Genomic DNA, 27,870 nt, shown 5'->3' with positions numbered 1-27,870 from the left:
CCATATTTAAACTGCTTGGGTCTCACCCAGGGCCCTCGCGAGGCTCTGGGAAGCCAGCCAACCGCTCTGCGCCCCAGTGCAGGTTTAATGTCTCCCCTCCCGGATGTTTTTCGTTCAACCTCAAACCTTTTTGCTCCATAAACTGTGGCCTCTTGCTCTGGTGAAGGGCGTGCGGGGAAAAGGAGGGCAATCTCCTCAACACCGCCTAGCCACTAGCCTCTGCGTAAAACAAGAGTACAACTCTCAGCGATGGATCACTCGGCTTGTGCGTCGATGAAGAACGCAGCTAACTGTGAGAACTAATGTCAATTGCAGGACATTGATCATCGACACTTCGAACGCACCTTGGTCCCCAGGTTCCTCCTGGGGCTACGCCTGTTTGAGGGTCGCTTTGCCATCAATAGGAACCCCCAGATTTCCACGGCTGGGGCAGTCGCAGGCCGCCTCCGGGCCTCGGCTGTCTCTCCTCTGCCCCGTGCTCTCTTCCTTTCCCTTCCCACCTCGGCCGGAGGCGCCCACGTTCCCAGCATGGTCGGGCGAGGCTGCCAGGGGACTCTGTCTTTCTGTGCTGCCCACATTACGCATGCAGTTCCCGGGGTAGCGCTCGGGGTTAGGTTTGGGCCGTGGAGCTCCGACCGCCGACCTGATCTGGATTGAGAAGGTGACAACGCCACACTCCATTCACTTTGACTACGCCCGCAGATCAGACAAGACAACCCGCTAAATTTATGCATATTACTAAGCGGAGGAAAATAAACTAACCAGGATTCCCTCAGTAGCAGCGAGGGAAGAGCCCAGCGCCGAATTCCCGTCCATCCGGCAGGCGCGGGAAATGTGCATGCTTTTCCGGACAAGTCGTAGTGGGAGTACCACACAAGTTTACTTCGATATGATGGTTATTATATCAATATTTGTGAATAAAAGCATTTCCACTGACATTTCTCGCATGATTAATTATACTGACACAAAAAGATGCCAACTTGTTTAGCATATTTTGTTTAGTCTACATCTGGAAAGTTTACCGACAAATGTTCTGTTTACATCAGGCTGGTCGTAAAATGTTTTATCCAACATGTACTTCACTCACATCAAAAGGTTGGATTGGCCTCCCGAGTGGCGTCACTACAGACCTAGGTTCGATCCCAGGCTGTATCACAACCTGCCTTGATCGGGAGTCCAATAGGGCGGCACATAGTATCCGGGTTAGGGGAGGGTTTGGCCGGGGGGGGGCTTTACTTGGCTCATCGCGCTCTAGCGACTGCTTGTTGCGGGCCGGGCGCCTGCAGGCTGACTTCGGATGTCATTTGAACAGTGTTTCCCCCGACACATTGGTGCAGCTGGTTTACAGGTTAAGCAGACAGGTGATAAGAAGCGCGGTTTGGCGGGTCATGTTTCGGAGGACGCATGACTGGACCTTTGTACTTCCGAGCCCGTTGGGGAGTTGCAGCGATGAGACAAGATCAAAATTGGGGAGTAAAAGGGGGTTAAAAATGTTTTTACTAAGAAAATAAAAAAAGGTTGGATGGAAACCTGGTTAGAGATGAGGACAGAAGGGAGGTTTACCTGGTACAGTTCAATCCTCTGTTCAGACACGCGGGCCTTGGGGTTCTGGAGGCGGAAGACTCGTAGTTCAGCCTTGACCAGGTTAGAGGCATTCTTCTCCATGGAGGTCACGTCGAAGGTGAGCCGTCTGTAGTACGGGTTATAGTGCGTGGGAGAGATAACATCTGAAACAAAGGAAGGAGGACGTAGTTTAGCAACACAACTGACGATTTTGTTTATGTGTGTGTAAAGACAGACCAATCCAAATGTAATGGCTGACAGGGTGGAAATTCTTCCCTACTTTTACTCTTCCCCACTCACTGTGTTCAGTTGAGAGGTAATAAAAAGACAAAGAATGGTCAAATTCTCATAGTTTCACAGCAGTTATCAAAATGGCTCACACACCAGATTAGAATTTGATGACATTCGCTCACTTGCAATGTTAACACACACATCTCCCTGTCTCCCGCGTGGGTCACTTGGGGGTAATGCTGCAGTTCACATGGTTCCTATAGGAACCCGGTACCATGGTAACGCTCACTGAATACTCCCGAACATGTGCGTAAGTATCTGATACGGGACTTGCACAGTAGTACTGTAACGCTCACACAACTCAAAACCATGTGTGGTGGAAGCGTGTGTTTGACAGAAGCTTACACAGTAGAACCGGGTGACACGCTTAGCACTAACAACCTTGTGTGTAGTGGTGCGCCTGACAGTCGTGTGCTTGGGCGCAGAAAGTAATGCAACACACGTAATGCTGGGAACCATGTGTGCGGTGGTGTGTGCTTGACAGTTCCCTACACCACGGTGTATTAGGAGGCCCGGAGCCTTAAATTGATGGCTGCAACGTTAGGCAGAAGCCCAGGATTAACCAGCCACCATGGTTTGTTTAAAGAGAGTATACAACCGCAACGACCATCAGGACAGGATGGAGAGAAGGGGGAGAGAAACTGCTAAGCAGTTGTACTTGGAGCCAGACCTTAAAGGACAACGACAGCCAAAATACCATTTACTTTACTCAACACTGAGATAAATTAGTTGAATCATAATAGCTTGCGTGTGTGCGGTTTGTGTGCGTGTTAATCACAAAGCTGTGACAATGCTCTTGTGTCAGAGGGAGCATGTGTGAGGTGACTGTGTCTAATGTGACCTTTGACCTTCTTAGTGAGAGACCCATTCAGGTCTCTCACAGGCACCTACCAAATACCCGTCCCAGGGTCATGTTTCAGAGCAGATCCTGTCTTTTTTTTTATCAGCCTATCAATCTTTTTTCTCTCTCTCATTTTCTCTCTCTCTGTGTTGCGCCAGTGACCAATGGACTGGGCGCGCCAACACTAACCCTTCTCTGTGTGACCAGAGAGTCAGATGAGCCAAGACTAACTATGCTCTTGCTCGCTTCCTTCCCATCTGTCAACAGAGAAAGTCACACTTCCAAGTCCCAATGGGCCAGCTTAAGGCAGTGTGTAACTTCTACACAGCGGCGCTGCCTCATGAATGATGCCGCTGTGCTTAACACAACTGAGGGCACAGGAAATAGGGCAGCTGGACTAACCACAATGAACATACTAATGTACAGGGCAGCTGGACTAACCATAATGAACATACTAATGTACAGGTCTGGATATCCATTCACACACATACAATCTATTTGCATACACTTCAAACAGACATATACTACAAGTCAAAAGTTTTAGACCACCTACTCGTTCAAGGGTTTTCCTTTTTTCTGACTATTTTCTACATTGTAGAATAATAGTGAAGACTTCAAAACTATGAAATAACACATATGGAATCATGTAGTAACTAAAAAAGTGTTAAACAACTCAAAATATACTTTATATTTGAGATTCTTCAAATAGCCACCCCTTTGCCTTGATGACAGCTTGGCACACTCTTGGCATTATCTCAACCAGCTTCATGAGGTAGTCACCTGGAATGCATTTCAATTAACAGGTGTGCCTTAGAATTTAATTTGTGGAATTTCTTTCCATCTTAATGTGTTTGAGCCAATCAGTTGTCTACAAGGTAGGGGGTATACAGAAGATAGCCCTATTTGGTAAAAGACCAAGTCCATATTATGGCAAGAACAGCTCAAATAAGCAAAGAGAAACGACAGTCCATCATTACTTTATGACATGAAGGTCAGTCAATAAGGAACATTTCAAGAACTTTGAAAGTTTCTTCAAGTGCAGTCGCAAAAACCATCAAGCACTATGATGAAACTGGTTCTTATGAGGACCACCACAGGAATGGAAGACCCAGAGTTACCTCCGCTGCAGAGGATAAGTTCATTAGAGTTAAAAACCTCAGAAATTGCAGCCCAAATAAATGCTTCACAGAGTTCAAGTAACAGACACATCTCAACATCAATTGTTCAGAGGAGCCTGTGTGAATCAGACCTTCATGGTCGAATTGTTGCAAAGAAACCACTAATAAAAGACACCAATAAGAAGAAGAAACTTGCTTGGTCCAAGAAACACCAGAAATGGACATTAGACCAGTGGAAATTTGTTCTTTGGTCTGGAGTCAAAATTTGTGATTTTTGGTTCCAACCGCCGTGTCTTTGTGAGACGCGATGTGGGTGAATGGATGATGTGTATTTCCCACCGTAAAGCATGGAGGAGGAGGTGTTATGATGTGGGGGTGCTTTGATTAAAAAACTGATTAAAAATACATGGTGTATCACAGCACCTCCTCTTTCTAAAGATGTAATTTAACTGTACTGTATATAAGAATATGAATATGTATATATGAATAGTGTGTAAATTGTATTTTTTGTTGTCTCCATGTGTCTTTCCTATATAACATTTATTTAATATTTGTTATATATAATTTCATGTGATATCTCATGTTGTTCTTGTCTATAACTGTTCTCTACTTCGTTACGTATTTGTAAGTTTTATATGGACCCCAAGAATAGTACCTGCTGCATGTACAGTAACTAATGGGGATCGTAATAAACTAAAAACCACACGCAAGCACGCACACACATAAAGCTACTGTATATCCGTTATATAGATTTGGAATGCTCTCTCACACACAACTACTGCACAATAGGTCATTTTACTCAACAAAACATAAACAGTCAAGCAGACGCACACACACACACACACACACACACACACACACACACACACACACACACACACACACACACACACACACACACACACACACACACACACACACACACACACACACAGACACACAGACACACACACAATACAGTAATACATCCTCCCTCAAGTCAACTGGGGAATTCTGGGTGACTCAATAAGCCAACCACTGGTTGACATGAGGTTCAGTGGCAGAGAGAGCGAGAGAGAGAGTCAGTCAGACCACGGTAACACTGATTTATACAAACGTGACACCAAAATGATCCACCACAACTGGCGCCGCTGTGGTCTGTCTGTGTGCACTGCACCCGAGCTCATTTAGGGAATTGAGAAGCGAGGAGGCAGTGGTGATGTCACACATGGGAACGGAACACACCAAGCACAGGCTCATTGGGAGGGGGTGAGTAGGTTGGTTAGAGGGATGGCACTATACTTTCATTAACCAGACCAAGGCCTCCATTCCCTCTTTCCTCCCAGAGCAGCCTGATGTCACATGAGAGCTGTCACACACAGCGTATAGACAGCCCCCTGATCCCTCTAATCATTCCCTTCATTCATTACTCATCACTTCCATGACATCACAGGCCAATGGCAAAATAGTCAGGCATGTGCTGCTGGGAGAAAAAGACTATACTGCTCCCATGTATATTCAGAAGCCAAGCAATGATTGTCACAGACTTTTCAAAAATAAACAACAAGCACATACTCTTTATATATTATCACATTTTTCAAACAGGCAAGTCAGTTATTTTTTAAATTGTTATTTTACCTTTATTTAACTAGGCAAGTCAGTTAAGAACAAATTCTTATTTTCCAATGACGGCCTAGGAACAGTGGGTAACTGCCTGTTCAGGGGCAGAACGACAGATTTGTACCTCAGCTCGGGATTTGAACTTGCAACATTCCGGTTACGAGTCCAACGCTCTAACCACTAGGCTACCCTGCCGCCCTGGCAAGTGGCAAGTCACACAAGCAACTGAGGGAGGAAAAAAAACTAGGCCCACCTTTCAGGGATCATACTGTTTCATAATAATACAGCAGGAATGTCTCTCTCTTCACCTTGTGCTGCCGACACAGAGTATTGCCATGGCAGGTTAAAGCAACACCAGTGGGCTGGTGTGGTTACAATGGCTGAGTTAGCTGGAAGAGGGTGCCTGTGACACCAGGGTTGTGGGGTGGGTTCTTGTATATTAGGCCACATCCAAGACTTAGACAATTTAATGTGCCCTGTTATAACATGTATTGATTCCAACCTTTCCGAAGGCACTGTATAAACTTGCTCACCAAACATCTAATTCCAAAATTATGGGCATTAATATGGAGTTGGTCCCCCCTTTGCTGCTATTAACAGCCTCTTCTGCGAAGGCTTTCCACTAGATGTTGGAGCATTGCTGTGGGGACTTGATTCCATTCAGCCACAAGAGCATTAGTGACGTCGGGTACTGATGTTGGGCGATTAGGCCTAGCATGCAGTAGGCGTTCCAATTCATCCCAAAGGTGTTCAATGGGGTTGATGTCAGGGCTTTGTGCAGGCCAGTCAAGTTCTTCCACAACAATCTTGACTAACCATTTCTGTGTGGACCTCGCTTTGTGCACAGGGGCATTGTCATGCTGAAACAGGAAAAGGCCTTCCCCAAACTGCTGCCACAAAGTTGGAAGCACAGAATCAACTAGAACATCATTGTATGCTGTAGCATTAAGATTTCCCTTCACTGGAACTAAGGGGCCTAGCCGAACCATGAAAAACAGCCCCAGACTATTATTCTTGCTCCGCCAAACTTTACAGTTGGCACTATGCATTCGGGCAGGTAGCGTTCTCCTGGCATCCGCCAAACCTATATTTGTCCGTCGGACTGCCAGATGGTGAAGCATGATTCATCACTCGCGTTTCCACTGTTCCAGAGTCCAATGGCAGTGAGCTTTACACATTTACATTTACATTTAAGTCATTTAGCAGACGCTCTTATCCAGAGCGACTTACACCACTCCAGCTGAAGCATGGCATTGCGCATGGTGATCTTAGGCTTGTGTGTGGCTGCTCAGCCATGGAAACCCATTACATGACGCTCCCAACGAACAGTTCTTGTGCTGACGTTGCTTCCAGCTACACCATGGTGCTACCCTAGAAGGTGCTGTTGAAGCTTCTGTAGACATTCATTGCAAAACAGTGAGTTTTATCAGTTATTTGGTGACATAGTTTTATCTAATAAGGATAACTTGTTATTCAGCCACACTATGTACATTTCTATGAAATTCACTGAGTATGATGGTGCCCCCCTTCCTCCTTTGAAGAGCCTCCAGGAGCGTTAATCTTGGGGGAATTACATTAAATATGCATCTTTCCCACGGCTCCAGAGCCGGGAGGCCTGTGAACTGCTCAATGTCTGCCGTGCAGTTATCAAAACAGCAGAGTCACAGGGACCTGTGCCAACCAATGCAACCCCTCCCAGCGTCCTTCACTCCTCACACTGTCACTGACCTCCACTGACCCTACACACACTTCCTGCGCCCTGGCTCCACCCACTTGCTTCCTGTCCCCGGAGCGGTTCCAGAGCTGCAGCCAGCATCATCTTTGTCCTTTAATGCACTCCAGACATGCAGGTTTTATACAGTACACCGTGTGTGTGTGTGTGTGTGTGTGTGTGTGTGTGTGTGTGTGTGTGTGTGTGTGTGTGTGTGTGTGTGTGTGTGTGTGTGTGTGTGTGTGTGTGTGTGTGTGTGTGTGTGTGAGAGAGAGAAGTTAGACTAGCCTCCAGCTGCCCAAACTCTCTCAGTTTATACTGAAATGACACTAAAACTGGCCTTAATTGCAGACTGTTTGACAAAGAGCGATGTTTCAAGCTGTGTCTGGCTTCTACTTTACAGAGCGACATTAAGGAGATTTTGTTTTACATGAAAGGGACTTCACGGTGCTTGGCACAGCTCAGTGAAACACCTGCAGTGGGCAAACATTTGACCTTCGAGAAAGAAGAAAACAATTTAAGGCCTAACTGTTTCAATTGGAATTGGTCTGTGCTGGTTTCGGCTGAGCCCACTGCTCCAGCAGTACTAGACTCCTTTTGCTAATGGTTAGCCAATAAATATGTCTGCACAGTTTTTTACTTAGGATCTACACACTATATTTAAATCTCATTCAACAAGCTCTTTGAATGAAAGATTTTTCCTGCCCTTACTCCCTGATAATAAACAATGCAAATCAGTGAAAAACAGCCGAAGAGTGCCTACAAAAGTTAAAATACCTAACTCACAAGGTTCTGCTCTGGAGAAAACTTGCCTGGTCCCAGATATGTGTGTGCTGTCTTGCCAATTCCTATGATCATTGTCATGCCAAACATTTAGCATGACAACAACCAGAAGTTAGCTATACAGCACAAGCAGATCTGGTACCAGGCTAAAAACTGCGGTTTCAATAAAATCCTGTGATATTAGCACAGGCTATTAGGATTTCATAACAACACCTGCAAGTGTTTTAGCAGATGAATTGGCATGGTGCATGCAAACACAGTCACACACACACACTGGGGGATATTACAGGGTGTTTTGTGTAATATTAAAACATTTGAGTTGCCTGGAGACCTTTATGGCATAACATGTGGCTTTAATAAAATATGACATTAAGTGGTATATATTTTACGAGGAGACATTCATTTTCTTCATTGTTGGAATGGTCCTACAAGCCCTGAATTACGAGGAAAATATCAAAATGTTTGTTCAAATTCCCCAAAAGTCTGATTTATGACTTTTGTAAAATTACCGGATGCAACTGTTTGCTACCTCAGAGTCATTTTTACCATTTGAAAATGGAAATTGAGACCAAATATTGGTTTGCAGGGCTGAGATATCCCGGGATAGACCGAAGGGGAAATTATTTGACCTACTTTGGAGCATTTCTCACTTCTATAAGATATGCTCTCAGATTCCCCAGGTTTCCTCTATGCACTGACAGTCTGTTCTCTCTCACACACTCTGGACCGGCAAGTGGTACCGATGCACCGAGTCTGGAACCAACAGGACCCTGAACAGCTTCTACCAGGAGTAAGCCATAAGACGACTTAATAGTTAACTAAAGAGCTACCCGGACAATCTCAGGACTTTACAGTGCGACCATTTTACTCACATATGTGCCTAAACATTTTCCTGTGCAACCTGGAATTTTTATTTTAGGAGCACCAGTGCACCTAGAAAAATTAAGGAATCTAGCTTTATTACCTTACATATTTATCATTGTGCTCCAACATATCTTTGTGCCAGTCTTACATTTTCCCACTTAGGCACCTACGTGTTCCTTGTAAAAGAAAAGTCAGGATAGAGCCCTGTATCTGCATTTGACTCTCTTCGCACTAACTATATTGACTCATCACATACACTGCTGCAGTTACTGTTTATTATCTATCATGTTGCCTAGTCACTACCTATATGTACATAAAGTGCATTCAGAAAGTATTCAAACCACTTGACTTTTTCCACATTTTGTTACGTCACAGCCTTATTCTAAAATGGATTAATATGTATTTTCCCCTCATCAATCTACACACAATGCCCCAAATGTATTGCAAAGAAAAAACTGAAATATCACATTTACATAAGTATTCAGAACCTTTACTCTGTACTTTGTTGAAGAATCTTTGACAGAAATTGCAGCCTCGAGTCTTCTTGGGTATGACGCTACAAGCGTGGCACTCCTGTAATTGGGGAGTTTCTCCCATTCTTCTCTGCAGATCCTCTCAAGCTTTGTCAGGTTGGATGGGGAGCGTCGCTGAACAGAAATGTTAGATCGGGTTCAAGTCTGGGCTCTGACTGGGCCACTCAAGGACATTCAGAGACTTGTCCCGAAGCCACTCCTGTCGTTGTCCAGTTGGAAGGTGAACCTTCACCCCAGTCTGAGGTCCTAAGCGCTTTGGAGCATATTTATTTAATTTCTGTTTATTCAGTTTTACACACAAGACAACACAAAACAATATAAATAATATGCTCAACTAGAACAAATACAAATAAAAAAGAATAGCTTTAAAGATACCGTACTTTAGACAAGTTAAACACACCGGGCAGAAGGCTACAAAGGTTAAAGGGCAGTAGTACAGGGACAGAGCAGACACCTCACCATTGTTCCTGTAAGCAGGCAAGGGATAGGAGTGGAGAAATGCAGTCACTCACAGACAGTCATGGCCACAGACCGACCATCCACTGGAACGAAAACAAAGTTGACAATGCTTTAAAAAAAAAAGAAGTAATAATCATTTAAAAAAATTATACGCGTGAACAAAAATACAAATAAAAACAGGGAAAAACAAGCTCACATTTTAGTCTCTGACCGGGCAAGATGAACAAGGCATCCGCAGGTCACAATCAATAAGCACATCATCAACCTTAATGCCCCCCCCTCACAGGGGACTCAAATACAGTCTTATTTTTGTTTTAATATGAATGCCATCAAAGGATGGACTGTTTAAAGTAAGACCGGAATGGAGCCCAAGCCTCATAAAATAGTTTGGGGTTCCCACGTGTATTGAATATAATTTTTTCTAGTTTCAGAGAGCACAACACATCTCTCACCCAATATTTATAAGATGGGGGAACTGCCATCTTCCAGTTCTGTAGTATTAGCCGTCTAGCTAAAAGAGTTGTATAAGCAACAGTGTCCAACTGGATTCTTGACAGTGGGGTACCCATGGGCAGTACTACAAAAAGGGCTGTAAGGGGAGACGGATCTATAACAGTGTCATATATATCAGAGAAACATTTAAATATTAATTCCCAGAAACCTGACAATTTGTGACAGCCCCAAAACGTATGATACAGTGTGGCTGGTTCCGTTTTACATCGGACACAGGTAGGATCAAAATCAGGGAATATTCTTCCAAGTTTGGCCCCGGACCAGTGGATACGGTGAACCACATTGAATTGAATGAGGCTGTGTCTAGTGCTAAAAGAGGACGAATGCACACCGTGCAGCACAGATTCCCAGGTGTCTTCCCCAAGTTCCTCCCCTAAAATCCTTTTCCCATCGAGTCTTTAAAGGTACCAAACGGGGGTTCTGTAAGTCATGAATGATTGCATATACATCTGATATTGCGCCCCTAGGAAGCTTGTTCAGCTCCAAGATGCTCTCTGTAGCTGTATTCGCAGGGCTATGGGGAAATTCAGGTGTGTTAGCTCTAATAAAGTTCCTAGTCTGGAGAAAAAGTGGGATTGGGGAGGTTGAACTTTTCCTGTAGCTGAGCAAAAGAGGCAAATGTATCATCAAAGAATAATTGGGCGGGCGAGGAGAAGCCTGATGCCAAAAGCCCCATCATTTAAAGATGGAGGAAATAAAATGTTCTGATTGATTGGGCCTGATAGAGAAAAGCTTCAGAGGCTAAAGGCTAAATGGAACTGATACCAAATTTTAAGATACTGCTTTACAATTGGGTTGACACACCTTTTGCCTGGGGACACTGGGAGAGACGAGCACAACACAGAAGAAAGTGCAGCAGGTTTACACGATTCAGACTCCATCTGGACCCAGAGTGGTCTAGGGCCAGTAGGCTCAGTCTGCAGCCAGTACAAAAGGGCTCTGAAATTTGCAGCCCAATAGTATGTCTGAAGATTTGGTAGAGCTAAACCACCCAATGCCTTAGGCTTCTGTAAATGTTTTCTACCAATCTGGAGCAGATTTTCATCAACGACCTCTCTGTGCTCCATCCATCTTTCCCCTAGTCTCCCAGTCCCTGCTGCTGAAAAATCCCCACAGCATGATGCTGCCACCACCATGCTTCACCGTAGGGATGGTTCCAGGTTTCCTCCAGACATGACGCTTGGCATTCAGGCCAAAGAATTCAATCTTGGTTTTATCAGACCAGAGAGTCTGGTTTCTCATGGTCTGTAAGGCCTTTAGATGCCTTTTGGCAAACTCCAAGCGGGCTGTGCCTTTTACTGAGGAGTGGCTTCTGTTTCTCCCAACTCCACAGAGGAACTCTGGAGTTATGTCAGAGTGACCATCGGGTTCTTGGTCACCTCCCTTCTCCCCCGATTGCTCAGTTTGGCTGGGCGGCTAGCTCTAGGAAGAGTCTTGGTGGTTCCAAACTTCTTCAATTTAAGAATGATGGAGGCCACTTTGTTCTTGGGGACCTTCAATGCTGCAGAAATGTTTTGGTACCCTTCCCCAGATCTGTGCCTCAACCACAATCCTGTCTCGGAGCTCTACGGACAATTCCTTCGACCTCATGGCTTGGTTAAAAAAATGATCTAAAAAACATTTTTTTCATTGTCATTATGGGCTATGGTGTATAGATTGATGAGGGAAATTTTTTATTTAATCCATTTTAGAATAAGGCTGTAAGATAACAAAATGTGGAAAAAGGGAAATGGTGTAAATACTTTCAGAATACACTGTGTCTTCCGCAATTACCTCGTACCCCTGCAGATCAACTCGGAACTGGTACCCTGTGTATATAGCCAAGTTGTTGTTACACATTGTGTATTTATCCCTTATTATTTATTCTATATTTGTCTCTGCATTGTTGGGAAGGGCCCATAAGTAAGCATTTCACTGTTAGTCTACCCCTGTTGTTTACGAAGCATGTGACAAATAAAATGTGATTTGAGATGAGGAGACGTGGAGAGGAGAGAAAAGATAGAAGGGAGGTGAGGTGGAGAGAGGGAGAGACAGATCCTGTGTGGAATCAAGATGACCATCTGAGGATTAAAAAAAAAGCATGCGCAATAGGAAAGGAGAGAAACATTAGTCAAGAAATGGTAACGAAGAGGTAGAGGAAAGGAGAGGAGAGGAGAGGAGAGGAAAAGGCGACTGGCTGAGAAAGTCAACCTCGTCAGGCGGAATACGAGAACAACGAGACAGCGATAAAGAGAGAAGTTAAGAAGGAAATAGGGACAGACAGACAGGAGATCACAGAGGAAAGAGTGGGGGAAGAGTGAGAGTAAAAGGGGGGAAGAGTGAGAGTAAAGGCGGGGAATAGACGACAGAAAGAGCGAGAGGGAATGTGAGACGGAAGAGAGCTCCCGCCTGTCTCGTTCCCTGCAGACGCCTCCGCCCAGCCACTCACCTGCCAATAGCAAATTGAAAACAACTCTGCACATAATCCCTGGGAACTAAAAATACCCGGTGCTTTGAAGCCCCTTCCACGAAGGCCTGTCAGTCTCCACAGGCCTCTTTCCCAGCAACAGACCAACACACACACACAGAAACGTATATACACACATACACAGAAACACACAGTGTGAGAGTGTGAGAGAGAGAGAGAGAGAGAGAGAGAGAGACAGAGACTCAGATGAGAGGGGCTTTTGGGCTTCAGGCAAGAGACAGACACATGGTCCCTCTCCACTGTTGCTGTATGGCAACCAGAAAACAAGCAAGCAGCATAATAGAGCAGCGAGGGAGGAAGATGAGGTGAGATAGTGTAAGAGGGAAGGAGAAAGAGAGAGACCCCATGGCGGCGTGTGTATGTTTGTGTTTAAATGTGTGTATGAGAGAGAGAAAGCGAGAGCGAGCAAGAGAGAGTGAGAGTGAGAGAGAAAGAGGGCGTGCATGCATGCTGGGTAGCAGTGGCCTGGTCCAAACTCAGTGGGAGAATACCTCACCTCATTAATCGCTGAATACATAAACCTTCGGAACACTATGACACACACTGCAATTCACTATCCTCTGCTCGACGATTGCATAACATTACAAACCGCAATCACACATTCAACAGTCCCATAAAACGTGCCTCTCTGCAGTACACATTCACTAAACTGCCCTCCACTAACAACAGCACTAGCTCTCACTCCCTTCTATCACTGTCATGTTAGAGTAGCATCTTACACGGGAACCTGTCCCATTGTTGTAAACAACACCAAACGTCGTTGGAGGAACCGTGGTTACTCTTTCTCTCTCTTTCCCCCGTTTCTTTTTCTCTCTTTCCCTCGGTTACGCAATGCTGCTTGGCCACGGTTGTCCTCCAATTCAAATGGCAGCAGCGTCCAGGTCTTGCGTAAGTTTTAGCGGAGGATCAAGCCCCATTCTCAACAACAACCCCACAGTGCTGCTGCTGCTGATACCTCCTGGCTCTGTCTCTCTCTCTCTCTCTCTCTCTCTCTCCTTCTACCTCTCAAAGAGCACCAATGAGACATCAACAGGGTGCACAACAGCAGAGAAACTGAACACTGACAAAGACCTACTGTAGACCTCAAAGAACTACACAACACCAAGGCAACATGGCATTATGATTACATAGCAAACACAGTTTCATTATGATAGAACTCAGCTCCATGACACAGCAACAATAAAGCCCCCAGTACAAATAAAGCCATATACCTGAAAACAGGGATACAGGGGCAACACGTTGACTATAGGAGTTGCTTTCGGACAATATCCCTTCAAGACCGATGTGCAATTGCTTGAGGTACCGTGGCACCAAACCCAGGAAAGTCCCTCTCCCTTGAAACAGCTTGGTGAAAGTCAGATGGGGCTAAAAAATAGTGGCAAACAGTGTGAGGCTTTGACCTGCCCCAAAATAGTTCAAACGGGCCAGCTCTCCACAGTGTGTTTGTGTTCATCTGTTTGGCTGTTGTTTGTACCGCCTTCTCCTCACAAAGCAGCAACACGCGCGCGGACGCACACACACACGCCCATGTTTATTTACAGCAGTGCAGGGGAGATAGGCAAGAGTGGTCTCTTACACTAAACACAATCCATCACACACATCGAGCCACACCAGGATCAACACATACGAGGCCTTCAGCATACTGAGCTAACACATCCGAACACACAAACACCAGGAGTCAAACACAAACTAACAACAATGCTGATATTATAGAAAAGGTCCAGGGCAGAGTCAAAATCTAGATTTGTCTGTACTTCATATTTCTGCACTACGAGGGAATAATACTGTGAAATTGTGCAAATAGTGTAAGAGCTGTTTCAAAAGACCACCTGAAATTTCTGCCTGTTTTGGTGGGATGGAATTTTGGCCTGTCTGGTGACATCACCAGGCGGTAAATTAGTTAATAGACCAATAAGAAAGATAGTTTCAAACCTCTCTGCCAATAACAGCTTGTTTTCAATCTCCCCTCTCAGCCCACTGCCAGACAGTCCTAGCGAAAATCTTGCTTGAGAAATTGCTCTTTGCTAAGATGCTATTTTAGTTTCTTTTTGACCCTTTTAATTTAAAACAATCTCAGTAACGTACTTAATTGTTACCCAAAAATGATTTGATATTGAGATACAAAACGGCTGTATTGGACCTTTAACATACTAGACAGGCACACAGACATACTGTACACACACAGACAAGAACACAAGCACATACAGTACCAGTCAAAAGTTTGGACACACCTACACATTTTTTATTTTTACTATTTTCTACATTGTAGAATAATATTGAATAAATCAAAACTATGAAATAACACATATGGAATCATGTAGTAACCAAAAAAAAGTGTTAAACCAAAATATATTTTAGATTCTTCAAAACAGCAGCTTAACACACTCTTGGCATTCTCTCATCCAGCTTCACCTGGAATGATTTTCCAACAGTCTTGAAGGAGTTCCCACATATGCTGAGCACTTGTTGTCTGATTTTCCTTCACTCTGCAGTGCAACTCATCCCAAACCATCTCATATGGGTTGCGGTTGAGTGATTGTGGGGGCCAGGTCATCTGATGCAGCACTCCATCTATCTCCTTCTTGGTCACATAGCCCTTACACAGCCTGGAGGTGTATTAGGTCATTGTCCTGTTGAAAACAAATTATAGACCCACTAAGCGCAAACCAGATGGTATGGCGTATCGCTGCAGAATGCTGGGGTAGCCATGCTGGTTAAGTGTGCCTTGAATTCTAAATAAATCACTGACAGTGTCAGTAGAAAAACACCTCCACACCATCACACCTCTTCCTCCATGCTTCATGGTGGGAACTACACATGCGGAGATCATCTGTTCACCTACTCTGCGTCTCACAAAGACACGGCGGTTGGATTCAAAAATCTCACATTTGGACTCATCAGACCAAAGGACAGATTTCCAACAGTCTATTGTCCCATTGCTCATGTTTCTTGGCCCAAGCAAGTCTCTTCTTCTTATTGGTGTCCTTTAGTTGTGGTTTCATTGCAGCAATTCAACCATAAAGGCCTGATTCACACAGTCTCCTCTGAACTGTTGATGTTGAGATGCGTCTGTTACTTGAACTCTGTAAAGCATTTATTTGGGCTGCAATCTGAGGTGCAGTTAACTCTAATGAACTTATCCTCTGCAGCATAGTTAACTTTGGGTCTTTCTTTCCTGTGGCGGTCCTCATGAGAGCCAGTTTCATCATAGAGCTAGATGGTTTTTGCGACTGCTCTTGAAGAAACTTAAAAATTTCTTCTAATTTTCTGGATTGACTGACCTTCATGTCATAAAGTAATGATTGACTGTTGTTTCTCTTTGCTTATTTGAGCTTTTCTTGCCATAATATTGACTTGATCCACATCTGTATACCACCCCTACCTTGTCACAACACAACTCATTGGGTCAAACACACTAAGGAGGCACACCTGTTAATTGAAATGCATTCTATGTGACTATTGCATGAATCTGGTTGAGAGAATGCCAAGAGTGTACAAAGCTGTCATCAATGCAAAGGCTACTTTGAAGAACCTCGAAAATAAAATATATTTTGATGTGTTTAACCATTTTTTGGGTTACTACATGATTTCAAGTGTTCATTCGTAGTTTTGATGTCTTCACTATTATTCTACAATGAAGAAAACAGTCAAAATAAAGAAAAACCCTTGAATGAGTAGGTGTGTCCAAACTTTTGACTGGTACTGTACATGCTTGAATGCACATAAGCACACATGTAAACAAACATGGACACACACATGCATGCCCACAATACACACCATTACATCTTAATAAAAGCAGTGCTATTCATAAATGTGCATTTGTCTTTAAGACCTATGTAAGTCTGACATGTTTCCCACAGAAAGTTTAAAAAGCTGATTAGATGTCATTATGTAACTCAAACACTTGGCACACACACACTGGGCCGTTCTTATTATCTGGCCCCTCTGCAAACTCTCACCAGAAGAATGTCTCTACACAGCGCTAGGCTAGCTAGCTCACCTTAGGAGAGTTATATTATGAAGAACAAAAAACTGGACAAAAGCAAAATATCAAATCAAATTGTATTTGTCACATGCTTCCTGAACAACAGGTATAGACTAAGTGAAATGCTTACTTACGGGCCCTTCCCACATTTGATTATGTTACAGCCTTATTCTAAAATGGATCAAATTGTTTTTTTCCCCACTCATCAATCTACACACAATATCCCATAATGACAGAGCAAAAACAGTTCAAACTGAAATATCACATTTACAGAAGTATTCAAACCCTTTACTCAGTACTTTGTTGAAGCACCTTTGGCAGCGATTACAGCCTCGAGTCTTCTTGAGTATGGTGCTACAAGCTTGGCACACCTGTATTTGGGGAGATCCTCCCATTCCTCTCTGCAGATCCTCTCAAGCTGTCATGTTGGATGGGGAGCATTACTGCACAGCTATTTTCAAGTCTCTCCAGAGATGTTCGATCGGGTTCAAGTCCAGGCTCTGGCTGTGCCACTCAAGGACATTCAGAGACTTGTCCCGGAGCCACTCCTGCGTTATCTTGGTTGTGTGCTTAGGGTCGTTGTCCTGTTGGAAGGTGAACCTTCGCACCAGTCTGAGGTCCTGAGTGCTCTGGAGCAGGTTTTCATCAAGGATCTCTCTCTCTGTACTTTGCTCCATTCAGCTTACTCTCGATCCTGACTAGTCTAGAAGTCCCTGCCGCTGAAAAACATCCCCACAGCATGATGCTCCCACCACCATGCTTCACTGTAGGGATGATGCAAGGTTTCCTCCAGATGTGATGCTTTGCATTCAGGCCAAAGAGTTCAATCTTGGTTTCATCAGACTATAGAATCTTGTTTCTCATTGTCTGAAAGTCCTTTAGGTGCCTTTTGGCAAACTCCAAGCAGGCTGTCATGTGCTTTTTCCTGAGGAGTGGCTTCCGCCTGGCCACTCTACCATAAAGGCCTGATTGGTGGAGTGCTGCAGAGATGGCTGTCCTTCTGGAAGATTCTCTCATCTCCACAGAGCAGAGGAACTCTAGAGCTCTGTCAGAGTGACAATCGGGTTCTTGGTCACCTCCCTGACCAAGGTACTTCTCGCCCGATTGCTCAGTTTGGCCGGGTGGCCAGCTTTAGAGTCTTGGTGGTTCCAAAATGTTTCCATTTAAGAATGATGGAGGTCACTATGTTCTTGGGGACCTTCAATGCTGTAGAAATGTTTTGGTACCCTTCCCCAGATCTGTGCCTCGACACGGTCCTGTCTCGGAGCTCTACGATCAATTCCTTCGACCTCATGGCTTGGTTTTTGCTCTGACATGCACTTTAAGCTAATGGACCTTAATAGACAGGTGTGTGCCTTTCCAAATCATGTCCAAACAATTGAATTTAGCACAGGTGGACTCCAATTTGGAGTCTCACAGCAAAGGGTCTGAATACTTCTGTGAACAAGGTATTTCTGTTTTTTTATTTTTTTTAATACATTTGCAAAAATAAAATGTCTTCCTGTTTTCGCTTCATCATTATGGGAAATTGTTTGTAGATAGATAAAAAAGTATTTAATCAATTTTAGAATAAGGCTGTAACGTAACGAAACGTGGAAAAAGGGGAGGGGTCTGAATACTTTCCGAATGCACCGTACACATACAGTAGGTAGGGATAAAGACAACAGGATAGATAATAAAACAGTAGCAGCAGCGTATGTGATGAATCAAAAGAGCTAGTGAAAAAGGGTCAATGTAGATAGTCTGGGTAGCTATTGGTTAACTAATTTACTAATTTAGCAGTCTGATGGCTTGGGTGTAGAAGCTGTTCAGGGTCCTGTTGGTTCTAGACTTATTAATCAGCATCATAGTTTGTCACAGATTAGCAACATGGACATTGTTCTATCAGGTTAATTTTCAATTAATTTAACTTAGTAGAGTTGTCTTACTGCACCCCAAAAAATGGTTACTTAACTATACTAAACTACAGCGTATATCAATGAGGCTTTCTGAGAAAATAACACCGGTGCACTCCAAATCTAAAGTGATTCAAACTAATGCCTTTTATTTGAACCATGTAAAGTTTGATGTTCAGAACCTATTTGAAGTGTAATGTACTGGCGTGTTGTTGAAAGGCTAGGTAATTAGTGCTCCTTTGAATCCACATGACTGAAGAAAAGGCAGAATCAACATGTGGTCTCTATTTACGCTGGTACAGCACTCACTGTGTTAGCTGACCTCTCTTAAAACACTTTGAAATGTTTGCCCAACAACAACTCATTAAATTGCAAATATGTCTAGTGATTTGCTGTGAGTACAACATATCAATGTCTACTGCATTGAGTGTGGTTTAGATTTACTACACTATACTATATACAACGTAATCGTGTTTTCTACAATGTACATTTCCAAAGTTAACGTTAATGTAAATCAAATGCCACATATAGCTTAATACAAAACACTTCCAGTGATATGACTAAAATGATGGGAGGAGTAGGCTGCTCTGAACGAGGATTGCACTTCTATATTGTACAAAAATATAAACGCAACATGTAAAGTGTTGGTTCCATGTTTCATGAGATTAAATAAAATATTATAGAAATGTTCCATACGCACGGAAAACGTGTTTCTCTCAAATTTTGGGCAGAGATTTGTTTACATCCCTCTTAGTGAGCATTTATCTTTTGCCCAGATTATCCCTGCACCTGACAGGTGTGGCATATCAAGAAGCTGATTAAACCAGCATGATCATTACACAGGTGCACCTTGTGCTGGGGACAATAAAAGGCCACTCTAAAATGTGCCGTTTTGTCACATTTTTGAGGGAGTGTGTAATTGGCATCATCACTGCAGGAATGCACACCAGAGCTGTTTCCAGATAATTTAATGTTGATTTCTCTACCATAAGTCACCCCCAATGTCATTTTAGAGAATTTGGCAGTACGTCCAACCGGCCTCACAACTGCAGACCATTTGTAACCACGCCAGCCCAGGACCTCTACATCCGGCTTCTTCACCTGAGGGATCGTCTGAGGGGTGCTGAAGAATATTTATGTCTGTAATAAAGCCCTTTTGTGGGGAAAACTCATTCTGAAAGGCTGGGCCTGGCTTCCAAGTGGGTGGGCCTATGCCCTCCCAGGCCTACCCGTGGCTGCGCCCTTGCCCAAGTCATGTGAAATCCATAGATTAGGGCCAAATTGATTTATTTCAATTAACTGATTCCCTCATATGATCTGTAACTCAGTAACATCTTTGAAATTGTTGCATTTATATTTTTGTTCAGTATATAATGAGCAGAATGTTCTTTATTCAAGTACAGCTGTAACAGTTTGCATTGTAAAGTTTGCATTGTAAAGTGTAAAGTGCTTAAGTAAAAAATACTTTAAAATGTTTTTTTGGGGTATCTGCACTTGACTTAACTATTTATATTTTTAACTACCTTTACTTTACTACATTCCTAAAGAAAATAATGTACTTTTTTACTCCATATATTTTCCCTGAACCCCAAAAGTACCTGTTTACATTTTGAATGCTTATCAAGACTGGAAAATGGTCCAATGCACGCATTTATCATCCCTACCGCCTCTGATCTGGTGGACTCAATAAGCACAAATACTTTGTTTGTAAATTATGCCTGAGTGTTGGAGTGTGCCCCTGGCTATCCGTAAATGTTTTTTAAAAAATGGTGCCATCTGGTTTAAGGGATTTTAAATGATTTATAGTTTTACTTTTACTCTGATACTTAAGTATATTTTTGCAATTACATTTACTTTTGATACTTAGGTATATTTAAACCAAATACTTTTAGGGAAAGGGGGACACCTAGTCAGTTGTACAACTGAATGCATTCAACTGAAATGTGTCTTCTCAACCCCTTTTATTCGAGTAGTATTTTACTGGGTGACTTTCAGTTTTACTTGAGTCATTTTCTAATAAGGTATCTTTACTTTTATTCAAATATGACAATTGGTACTTTTTCCACCACTGCTAAATATGAACCAACCAGCATTCCTGTCTTATCACAAGGACAAGATGCTACTCTCACGGTGATGCTACTCTCACGATGCCACCCTTCTAAGTCGAGGCTATAATGCTTTCTCCTCTCCAACCATTTATCATAGTCAATAAAGGTTTGCGCATGAAGAACATGTCAGAATTAATGTGCGGATAAATGAATAAGGTCATTCGTTTCACCCCTGCCCTTGAACGATGCTGTGTGTATGACATCATCTAAATCCCATTTTATAAAAGCAAGCAACACATATAGTTTAAACATATATACACCCCGGTAAAAGGGAATGGCAAAACTATCCCCAACAGACACACACACACACACACACACACACACACACACACACACACACACACACACACACACACACACACACACACACACACACACACACACACACACACACACACACACAAACACACTAGGGTCACTGTGAGAGCTCTCGTCCACAGGAGAGCTATAGCACACTGGAGACATACAATAACTTAGAGAGTAGGCAGGGCAAATGCTAAACAAGCTTTTCTGTATAGGGCAATGAGGGCATGCTAACAGGCCAATGTTGTATCAGCTTTTACAGTGGCAAGAAAAAGTATCTGAATCCTTTGGAATTACCTGGATTTCTACATAAATTGGCAATCAAATTTGATCTGATCTTCATGTAAGTCACAACAATAGACAAACATAGTGTGCTTAAATTACCAACACAAATTATTGTATGTTTGTTGTCTATATTCAATACATCATTTAAACAGTTACCGTGTAGGTTGGAAAAGTATGTGAACCCCTAGGCTAATGACTTCTCCAAAAGCTAATTAGAGTCAGGAGTCAGCTAACCTGGAGTCCAATCAATGAGACGTAATTGGAGATGTTGGTTAGAGCTGGCTTGCCCTATAAAAAACACTCACAAAATTTGAGTTTGCTATTGCCTGATGTGAGCCATGCCTCAAACAAAAGAGATCTCAGAAGACCTAAGATTAAGAATTGTTGACTTGCATAAAGCTGGAAAGGGTTACCAAAGTATCTCTAAAAGCCTTGATGTTCATCAGTCCACGGTAAGACAAACTGTCTATAAATGAAGAACGTTCAGCACTGTTGCTACTCTCCCTAGAAGTGACCGTCCTGCAAAGATGACTGCAAGAGCACAGCGCAGAATGCTCAATGAGGTTAAGAAGAATCCTAGTGTCAGCTAATGACTTACAGAAATCTCTGGAACATGCTAACATATCTTTTGATGAGTCTATGATATGTAAAACACTAAACAAGAATGGTGTTGATGGGAGGGCACCACGGAAGAAGCCACTGCTGTCCAAAAAAAAACATTGCTGCATGTCTGAAGTTTGCAAAAGGATGCATCTGGATGATCCACAGAGCTACTGGAAAAATATTCTGTGGACAGATTAAACTACAGTTGAGTTGTTTGGAAGGGGCTGCTTTGTTACCTCTGTGGGTGGACAGCTTGCTATCATCGACAGAAAAATGAATTCCCAAATTTATCAAGACATTTTGCAGGAGAATGTGTCCACCAATTGAAGCTCAACAGAAGTCGGGTGATGCAACAGGACAACGACCCAAAACACAGAAGCAAATCAACAATATAATGGCTTCAACAGAAGAAAATACGCATTCTGGAGTGGCCCAGTCAGAGTCCTGACCTCAACCCGATTGAGATGCTGTGGCATGACCTCAAGAGAGCAGTTCACACCAGACACCCCAAGAATATTGCTAAACTGAAACAGTTTTGCAAAGAGGAATGGTCCAAAATTCCTCCTGACCGTTGTGCAGGTCTGATCCGCAACTACAGAAAACGTTTGATGGTCAACCAGTTATTAAATCCAAGGGTTCACATACTTTTCCCACCCTGCACTGTGAATCTTTGCACAGTGTGTTCAATAAAGACATGAAAACATATAATTGTTTGTGTGTTATTAGTTTAAGCACTGTGTTTCTCTATTGTTGTGACCTAGATGAAGATCACATTCTATGACCAACTTATGCAGAAATTCAGGTATTTCCAAAGGGTTCACATACTTTTTCTTGCCACTGTACAGTCCATAATGCAGCATCATGAGAGACTGTCGCATGACATAGCCTAGGTGACAATGTTGAAAAAGATGCAGCACACCTACACGCAATGCATGCAGCACGCACACACACACGCATACATACCTGTACATATGAGATTGGGAAAGCGGGCGTGAGAGAAGGCAAACATTGCGAAGAGTTTAAATGGGTGCCAATGAGTATCAATGAGGGGCAAAAATGAGTGGGGAGATGAGAAAGAGAGAGGAAGAGATTGGGATGGGGGAAGGATATGTTATCTTTCTACCAACCACTCCACAGCCCAGAAACAGTGCGTCTCCTGCTGGAATTTTCCATGCAGCAAGTGGCAGAGCAGAGCCCAGGGCAGCATTCGGTATTATATGTATAATGCCTGCTTGCTGGTTTAAATAGTGTACTTTGGGCCTGCCAGGCTTCTGTCTCTGCCCCCACTACACAGCCCCTCAACCCCAGCCATCCCCCCCTTGTCCAATCCACTCCACAGCCCATCCTCTCCCCAGTGCACATTTTAGTGTGAGTTCCAGTGCCATGGTGCCCCACAGTGCTGCCTCTGAGGACTTCCTGGCACCCTACCAGATAAGATTGATACCCTTGTGTGTATGTGTGTGCATTATTAACCGGCAAAGACATTCACACTTTGACACTGGATCACACACACACACACAGTCGACTGTTACAAAAATAGCCATCCGTATCGTCTTTGGCTGTGCATTTTGGGACTAACAACTGGTGGTTTGACTCCCTCTCCCTCTCTCCTGTCTCTCTCTTTGTCATCTTTCCTCCCAGGAGCTAAAGAGTAGAGCAGCGTCAGAAGAAGATTAAAAAGGATAAATAAATAAAATAATTCAGCCTTTTTCTCTGAATGTTGACTCAGGATTATTTATACCCTGTAAATGCCTTCCTGACTGCGCTTGGCACTTCGCCTGATCTATACATATTTAGGTGTATTTATACAACGGGCAGGGCCAAGGATAATATTTAATGCAAAATATACCTTGGGGCATATAAAATATCTCCTAATTAATTTTTTCTCTGTGCCGTGTACTCACATTTGATCTGGAGGAGAAAAAAATGATTACAGAATAAATGGCACAATAGCAGTGTTTAATATGATTATGTTTAGGCAACCATGACTTTGAAAACATGAATGTGTGTGTAAAGATGTAGCTAGAAACACAGTGGTTTATTACTTGAAAGCAGTGAGGGGGAAAAAAACAACTTTAAATTAGGTAATTGTAGTGACTCTGGGAGCCCAGGGTTAGCCGTCTCAGACCCCTATTAATCCAATTTGGGAGTGTAGGTCTACACATTAAACACACACACACCACTTTCTCAATATCACCCCCTGCCTCCTGAGATGAAAGGAATAAAACTTGATATCTCAAACCTGTTCTGACAATATTTTAGATTGCCCTGCTCTTCATGCTTTTGACATGTAAACAATGAAGAACGTGCCGTGGGAGTGTATTATCAATTTTGATAGGGTTTATAGCAGTCAGGGAAAATGGGAATTCAGAGGCGGCCCACTGAGAATAAGAGGTTATCACTGATATAATCCACTCTTTCAATGTGATAAATACTCATAGGCCTCTCTATGAGGTCAATGAGTCCTTGGAGCTCACCCTGTCCCTGTCTACAAAGCAGCTCCAGGCTGGAGAGACTCAGGCAAGGACACGCTGAATTAACATAACATTAGGGAAAACTTGCGTGTTATGTTACAAATGTACCAACATACACAATACGAACTCTTTCTTTAGAGTGAGATGGGAGGAGGGGGTAAATATTGAATCAGTGTTTCATTGTAGTCTGCTTCTACTACCTCATAACTATGCAATAACACATTGTCAAGGCGGCGCCGGGAGTCAGCCTGGGAGGAAATCGATCCCCCTATCCCACGAGAGGTTCATGTCAGGCTACTTTTTTCGATGACAGCTCTAGCAGCACAGGCCGACCTGCAGGGTTCGCATTATCGTTGTTTTGCTTGCCTGGCTGCAACAGTGCCAGGAATAGTTTGTATAGTTTCCCCCAAAATAATCACAAACACACATGAAGTACATAAAGGAAATGGGGATCTTTGAAAACTTTGCAGATAATACTTCACTGAGCAACAACCTGCTGAATCAACGTTGTTTCCATGTCATTTCAACCCAAAAAGGAACAGGGGAAAACTGATTGGATTTGCAACTTTTAACCTAAATCCAATGACATGGTGACATGTTTTGTTGATTTCACTCTAGCTGTCAACTCAACCAAATGTACGTTGAACTGACTTCTGTGCCCAGTGGGTAAATTACTGGTTATTGGAGCTTTTCAATTATGCATTAAACCGTTACACAGGTGCGCGTGCGCTCTGGCACGTATTCAGGCGCGCACACACACACAAACACACACACTTACTCTCAGAGGGGTAGGGGGGTTGCATGTCGATTTTGTGAACCTCTTTTGCGTAGTACTCCTCCTCGCTTCGTTGGCGCTCACACGTCGCCGCCCGATCGTTGGCTTTCTCCTGCAACAGGTCTCTCGTGCTGTTATAGATGGCGATGATATCCCGCGACACCTCCTCGGGCTTGGGATATGTCTCCGGGGGGCTCGTGAGCTTCAACTTGCTCAGTATCTGTCCACGGATGGCTTCTATGCGCTTTTTCATAAACTGATCCATGTCCAGCGTACTGCATGTAGACAAACTGACGGCCACAGTGGCTAAATCCATGGTCAGGAGAAGACTTAAAACGCAGTAGTTCATTGTGAACTCTAAAAGTAGACTACAGCAGCGTCTTGAAATCTTGACCAAAAAAAAGATAACAGCGGCCTTGGAAAGTATATTTAAATATAACGGAAAGGCAATATAAACATGAAAAAAAAGCCTAAATATTGGATATATCGGCTTGCACACTTAACTACCTGTGGCCTAAATATTGGGAAACGTGGTAGTTTTGTGATCCCAGTTTCAGCACAGTATTTCAAATTGTACCTGGAAATCCATTCAACCATGGAAGTGAACTAATCTGTAAAATCCGTTATACGGGCAGCGGGGAGCAGACAGCAGCAGTAGGCAATGTATGATATTACCAATCACTTCACAATAAACGCATACTAAACGCGCGTAAATTTACAATTGTCCAAACGAAAAAGACCGAATTGTGGCCATTAAATGCCAATCAAGGTTTAATATAAAAACCTTGAAGCAAAAACACACTACAACCAGCTAGCTCGCTATCTCCAGTTGTGCAGAACAGACGTGTAGCCGTGGGTTAGCGCACACCTCTACCGCATCAGAGCGCTGCGAGCTTTCCAACTGTGGCCAGTACCGCGCTCAGCACAAGTCCGTCTTTGATTTCTCTATCTCAAGATCAAGGTGGGCTTCGCTGAGCAGTTGCATCGCGGTTCTTGACAGAATAACATACAACAGTGCAAAAATCAACCCGTTCTGGTACTCGCAAGGTGTCGTCTCGACGAGATATAACCTATTAAAGTTGTTATAACGCATGTGTTGGGTCAATGTAAATTGAGAAAATGCGGGGAAAAAGTGTATCAAAAGTATGGCAAGTAGGTTGAAGTATAAAGATAATCGGTATTTCCTTTTAATACAATGGTAGACCGTTGACGCGTTCCTCCATCTCTTCTTGCTCTGAAAATCGGTCCGCAGAGCTGATGTTGCCAGTGGCACAACAGCATGCGGCCGGTTGTAGAGGGATATTTATAAGACTTACTTAACCACGTGCTCCTTCTTCTTCAAATGGATGTTGTGGTCGTCACTTTCAGGCCGGGGGACTCCTTCAACTTCAGGTTACGAGACGATTTATTGTAATGAGTGTTTAGTGTGCCCATCCGGACAATGCAGCGGGCAATGTCCCTGCGCGCAACCACGGGTCCTAACGCCAGATGGATAATTTGGCGTCCACTAGCTCAATAACCATATCCACAAGTCCGTTGTAAAAACATACACTTATTTTGGTACCGCATTTTGCAATGGATAAAGTAGACAATAAATATTTCAGATTCGAGCTGGGATGGTTCTAAAGAAACGTCTTGCAGATGAAAACTTACAAGAACTTTACAATAACATAAAATTGAGCTTCCTGAGAAATTATATGAACGGGATAAATACGTGATAAAGGCTGATTTGATTTGTGGGTTCCGGGTATGCATGCTCTTTTCGCAATCCTCCTCAATAACACGAAAGAAGTTGGCAAGAATACTGCTTTCCGTAAGGTTTGAATAACTTCAATAAAAACAACATCACCACTACAAGTAATTTGTTATGCCCATTATTTTTAAAACCCTTTATCCAGCTCTTAAATGGGGGATGTTTAGAATGGTTCTCCCCTGGGTCTTTGTTAGGGAGTGGTACACTACAGCTCTCTTGTCATCCCTGCACCTGTTTTAGGGGGACTGCACCATGTCAGCCATGAGAGTTTATGGACATTCCCGCATCCACTCTGTTTCTATTTTCTTGGATTCTCACTCTCACAGTCATAATGCGCCAGGTTGATTTACATTTACGCTCCCAAGAAAACCCCACTGTTTTCATCCTTTGCCAAGGCTTTTTTTCCTGTCTCTGCTAAAACCTCCCCCTCTCTCACCCTGCCCCCACACCTCCGACCCCACTCCACCCAAACCAAAGCCTGCAATTCATCAGCAATGACAGGCTCTCAGAAACTCTCTCAGAGCCCGGACTTACTGGTGTAAACCAGATGTTGTCACTAAATCAATACCCACACAGACATCTTAGGCCAACAAGAGGTGTGAGTGTGTGTGTGAGATGCATTGGGAATAGAGGTAGATATCTCGCACAGGGAAGGCAGTTCCTGCATGTCCTCTCCGACACCTGCTCACTGTGTTGAACACACCACGACCGGTCAGAGTATACGATACAGTAACACAGACAGAACACCATTATTACTTTAAAGCCCTCTAAACATATGTAGTGAGTGACCCTGTCATGTTTAATCTCCTTCTGCACCTGTAGATATCCCTATATCATTATTTTACACCCAGTGAACCTGTATTAGTAACTCCATCTCTACAATCCCTGTACACCGGCTCAGGAAAACCCTTGGGTCGTGTTCATTTGGGCACACTGACAAAAGGACA

The 27,870-nt window shown here is 43.4% G+C and overlaps 1 protein-coding gene and 1 non-coding gene across 2 annotated transcripts in view; one reads left to right on the top strand and one right to left on the bottom strand.

Moving 5' to 3' along the window:
* LOC118367254 (transforming growth factor beta-2 proprotein-like) overlaps window positions 1-26,465 on the bottom strand; it is a 33,441-nt gene extending 6,976 nt beyond the window's left edge. The window contains exons 1-2 of the mRNA XM_035750513.2: window positions 25,174-26,465; window positions 1,564-1,727 (exon numbers count right to left, since the gene is read on the bottom strand). Coding sequence (XP_035606406.2) covers window positions 1,564-1,727; window positions 25,174-25,519 — 510 coding nt within the window. The 5' untranslated portion in view covers window positions 25,520-26,465. The remainder of the gene's footprint in view (window positions 1-1,563; window positions 1,728-25,173) is intronic.
* LOC118367964 (5.8S ribosomal RNA) lies at window positions 239-389 on the top strand. The gene has a single exon (XR_004822227.1). It is a non-coding gene; the product is annotated as a 5.8S ribosomal RNA (ribosomal RNA).
* Window positions 26,466-27,870: the final 1,405 nt, after the last annotated feature.

Source organism: Oncorhynchus keta, chromosome 34 (genome assembly GCF_023373465.1).
Source record: "Oncorhynchus keta strain PuntledgeMale-10-30-2019 chromosome 34, Oket_V2, whole genome shotgun sequence".
Lineage (NCBI taxonomy): Eukaryota > Metazoa > Chordata > Actinopteri > Salmoniformes > Salmonidae > Oncorhynchus > Oncorhynchus keta.
Note: the sequence above shows the minus strand (reverse complement) of the source record. Positions and strands in the feature narration are given on the sequence as shown.